Genomic DNA, 5309 nt, shown 5'->3' on the forward strand with positions numbered 1-5309 from the left:
TGATTTGTATATATTCAACATATTTTTTTAGAAATAACAAACTTCGTAAACAAAATCTGTGATAAATAAAATTTAGAATGGAAATGGGGAATGTGTCAAGGAGACAACAGCCCGACCACAGAGCAGACAACAACGAAGGCCACCGATTTGTCAAATAAATGTTTTGACCTTGTTTATCTACAGCTTATTTCTATCCATCTATGCATGTATTGTGGATACATGGTGTTTAACTCGAAATTTGTTTGTTTGGTTTTTAAACTTGTTAATGCAATCAAAACCATATCGGTCAAGGAAAAACATAATGACAAACTATTACGCATTTAAAGACTGAAATTTAATAACATGCACAAATTGCAGTCATGTATCGAACTGGTTTATAACGCAGGAAGAAATAACACATTAAGTTAATCAAAATAATGTATATCATCACATCTATATGGATTATACTTGTTTATCCATTTACAATTGTACATTCTAAATGCAATATCACATTAACCATATCAGGAGATAAGGAGGCTGAATGTTCATACCAAGGATTAACATCCGTTCCGAAAAACTTACCGTCTGACTTATGGAAATTGGATTTAAGTCATAACAGACTGACACGACTAAATGCCAACAGTTTTGATAGATATAAGAATCTAGAGCATATAATACTCGATAATAATATTATAAATTTTTTGGATGCGAAGGCTTTCACCGGTTTAACATTATTACAACGTTTGTCAATGGTAAGAAATAAACTAAACGTGTCTACATCGTACCAACCTGGAGTGTTTGAATCCTTACAGAATTTATCAGCTTTAGATGTTAGTAGAAATATGAACAAATCAAAGCATTTGGGCAAATATAATATCCCCGTTAGTGACCTCTGCAACTTGCGTGAGCTGTCTATTGATCTTGTGTTTAATGCAACGTTTGGACAACAATTTAAGAAACTGCAAAATTTACAAAAGTTGAGATTTGACTATTGCCACGTTGATATTTTATACAATGATACATTTTTGAATATGCCGGTACACATAAAGGAATTCCACATGACAACTTGTAAACATTTCGTCGTCATTGAAGTTGGAGTTTTAGTACCATTACCTCATCTAAAAGTACTGAATCTTACTAACAGCAATATTCACTTGACGCAGGCTCTCAGAATTTTACATCCATTTCAACATAAATCAATGGATGCGATTCTATTTCGTGGTATAACTTATGGTAATATAATACACGACCTTGACGCGGTTGTTTTGACACTGGAGATGATGAAATATATATCAACTATATGCATAACGACCTTAGACTTTTCAGACAACCAGATAGTATCAGTAAAACACAATTCAATAGTTTCGTTTGAACACCCAGCCTGCTTTGAACATATAATGCTATCATCTAATAGTTTTAGTTTAGAAACTTGGGCAGTTAATCTTTTCCTTTTTTTACGTAGGATGACCAACATTAAAATGTTTGATTTTTCCTATTTTCCGCTAAGGTTTAAAAACCCAGTCTTCCTTGATGTGGTGACAAAAAATAACCATACAACAATCCAAAAACTTCAATATCTAGGGCGATTAGATATTCAGAATATAACAGTTACGTTTCCCAGCCAAATACAATTTGTGAGAATAGCACATGTTATGGGTAGAAATGGTTTCAGGGAAAAAAAAGTACATAATAGCTACCTTCGTCATCTCGAAGTTTCCTATTTTGAAACAGATGTTTTCCCGATATTGACTGGAGTAGGATTTAATAGTTTGGAGCATTTAGATTTGTCAGGAATAAGTTCTGATATAACAATTGGAGCGGGGAAAATTCCATTCTTAATCCATTTGAAAACACTCATCATGAAGGAAACACAATTTTACAGCGTTTTACAAACCAATTCATCAATATTAAGTTTGTGTCCAAATATAAAGAATTTGGATATATCATATAACTACATGCTAAAGCTAGATTTGCTTGGACAATTGCTGTATTTAACTCAACTCAATCTATCTCACAACCTGTTTGATGATATTCCTGAAGTAGTTACACAGTTTAATAGCCTCACCAATCTTGATTTATCACACAACCGGTTAACAACAATTCGGAAGAATGTACTTAATTGGATTGATACCCAGCACACCAAATATGGAACTTTTGAATTATATCTCATTAATAACCCATTGATTTGTTCATGTGATACAACCACATTTTTGCGTTGGATTCTGACCACTAAAGTACAGGTAGATAAAATTGGTAATTACTCTTGTTGGGTTTCTTCACTTAAAAAATCAACTATACTAGAAATGTCGCTGAAGACTTTCATCATTATTTTGTTGACTATGATTCTACCATTTGGATCAAGTTAGGTATTTCATTATTGGTTTCCGTTTTATCAACTTTGATTTGTATAACACTTATGTACAATTTTAGGTGGAGAATAATTTTCTTTTTCTTCCGAAATATCCGGAGATTTGCAGAGAAAGGTCTTGAGCTAAAATTTGATTATGACGTTTACGTGTCATATTCGGACGACTATACCTCTTTTGTGAAAGAGTTACAAAAGAAAGTGGAGGACGAATGGGGTTTCAAAATTTGCTTCGAAGATAGAGATTTCGTTGCAGGCGAATCGATAGCAACCGAGAGAGCTACTGCTATTCATAGATGTAGACACGTTATATTTCTTGTCTCGCCATCAATTGTCGAAAATGAATGGACTCGTTTTGAAATTGAGCGAGCAAAGTATGAAAAGTTTTCCCAAAATTTACAGAAGATAGTTGTTATAACTAGAGATATATCGTTAGATAATATTCCCATACAATTTTCCAGCATTTAGAAAGATGTTCTTTTAATTCAATGGCCAATCAAGAAGGATGAAGTACAAATGGCTTGGCAAAAGCTTCGACTTTGGTTCTTTTGATGTATTTTAAGGGTAAAAATAACTAGCTTGACATTCATGATACACCATTTTTATGTGTTGTGCATAATAGTTTACATCTGTATTCATGTCAGCGTATTTAATACAATAGTTTGTCTCAGCTCTTTGAACGTTTATACAATAGCTATTGTACAGACATGATTGCTTATCTTACTTGTGAACATGTGTATTATAAGAAACTTTATTAACTATGTGTAATGTATCAAGTAACTAAGATAGTAAGTTGTGTTTGTAAAGTCATGTTTCTGATCACAGCTGTACTTTTAACATGTATAATAGAAGGTATTACAATGGGCAGAGGTAAAGAGGCCGTATGAACCCAGATGTTAAACAGACTTTTTCTTTTATTTTTTGTCCTATTCTTTTGTGTTTTCATTTCGACTTGGTTTCAGAGAAAAAATGTCAGGGCTCAAAATTAAATGTGCATTTAACAATTAATTGATTTAAAGAAAGAGGTATCAAATTCTTCACACTCTACTATTAGACTTTTTCAGTTTGGTAAAGACTTTTACATTTTTTAAATAGCTAGTTTTTCTTAAATATTTTCATCGTCGCAATGTAGTTCTTATTTGTGACGGTACTTACTTTATAACGATACTGGAACACACCCTCGAAATAGCGGACATTTAGTGCGGGATGAACTATATGAATTGTTGTAGAGTAAATTTTTTCCAAGAAGGTTCTATGACTTGAGGAAATTTAGGCAAGGTATCAAAAGTATTATCCTGCTGGTACCGTGGTGACAGGACAATTTTTAACTTTTCCCCTTTTTCCTAAGTCCGTTAGTTTTTGTTTCCTTTTTTTCTGTATACTATGATAAAATTGAGAATGGAAATGGGGACCATACATCTACTAAAAACAAAGTGTATTTGCTGTTTACTATCAATTCAAAGTTGTCTTACTATCCACGACGGTCACTAGCATGATATACACCTCTCACAACAAACACGAACAAAGAAAACATGCCCCACTTCCACACCAGGAAAGCTGAATTGCGTCCAATTGCCGTAGAGGTTAACAGACCAATTTTCAATTCAATTATATATAATAGAATTTACAAATGTGAAGCAAGATCTGCATTTGAATGTTTGGATATATAATTGCGCAGCCACGTTCAAATGCGGTTGAGTTTTATTTCGTTCTATGAGTTGAATTATTTTAGTATAATGAATTGCATAATATTTATCTGTACTTGTACGAAAGAAGAGCTAATTTTGTTCATAAATGCATATTGTATTGCATCTAATAAAACATTGACACTAAATAGGGCATTTTTTTGGCCAGCTTATCTGTCAATAAGATTTTAGGACTTAAATAGTTTGTTTCTTATCTGCGAAATATCGTCAATGATAGACGATCCTATACTTACTCAGTTAAAGTGTTGGTCGTTTTATGGATTTATATATATATTAAATGACAAAGGAAAGACAAAAGAGCACATTTGAGAATTCGAAGATGTTATCGTATCAAGTTATTACACAAAGTTATGTACCTGTTGTTATGACAACCTACCGCCCTATCCCATTATTTTGGTGAAAACAAATCACACACGAACAAATAACAGTACTGTTCAATATTCTAACAATACTGGAAGAAACAATTGTGCATTTTCTTTACATTTTTCTTTACAAAAATACAATTGTAATATTAGTATTTTTATCATTGAGAAAGAAACGAGTGAAATTAACACTACCTACGTTCACTATCATGAATTGGTTGATCGATATGTTATGTCAGTGTCTCAACCACAAATATATTAAGATCTTAATGGGGTTTTTTTAACAGGAAATCCTGAACTTTTTTTTAAGCGGTCGCAACTTTACTTCATGTGATTAAGTTTTTATCAAAGTACTTTTGATTTATAGGAGGAAGTACTTAATCTTTGAAATTATTATTTTGTATTAACTTACACTGGGAAAAGATGCACTTCTTCATAGTTTTTAGCATAATATCTGTAGATCTATGTAGTGCTGTATTTTCAGAATGCAATATCACATCAGATTTGTTAGAATACAAGGTGGCAAACTGTAAAGAAAAAGGATTAACATCTGTTCCGACCAATTTACCTCCAGATATCAAGAAACTGGATTTAAGTTATAATAGACTTTCCAGACTGGATGACAACATATTTCTTAAATATAAGTATCTAGAACATCTATTGCTTGATAACAATGTTATAAGAGTCTTGCATAAAAGGGCTTTCATTGGCTTATCATTATTGAAATATTTGTCTATGTCTAATAATAATCTAAACGTAAGTCAATCGTACCCATCCGGAGTGTTTCGGTCTTTAAAGAATTTATTAATTTTAGACATTAGTAGAAATATGAATACATCAGAATACAACCCGTATAGGATTCCTGTTGGTGAACTTTGTAATTTGCGTGAAATGTCT

At 32.3% G+C, this 5309-nt stretch overlaps 1 protein-coding gene across 1 annotated transcript; it reads left to right on the top strand.

Moving 5' to 3' along the window:
• The first annotated feature begins 374 nt into the window (after positions 1-374).
• LOC134715088 (toll-like receptor 4) lies at positions 375-4160 on the top strand. The gene has a single exon (XM_063576995.1). It carries the CDS (start codon positions 417-419, stop codon positions 2343-2345), a length of 1929 nt encoding a protein of 642 aa, XP_063433065.1. The 5' UTR covers positions 375-416; the 3' UTR covers positions 2346-4160.
• Positions 4161-5309: the final 1149 nt, after the last annotated feature.

The sequence above is a fragment of the Mytilus trossulus genome, chromosome 4, assembly GCF_036588685.1.
Source record: "Mytilus trossulus isolate FHL-02 chromosome 4, PNRI_Mtr1.1.1.hap1, whole genome shotgun sequence".
NCBI classification, from domain to species: domain Eukaryota; kingdom Metazoa; phylum Mollusca; class Bivalvia; order Mytilida; family Mytilidae; genus Mytilus; species Mytilus trossulus.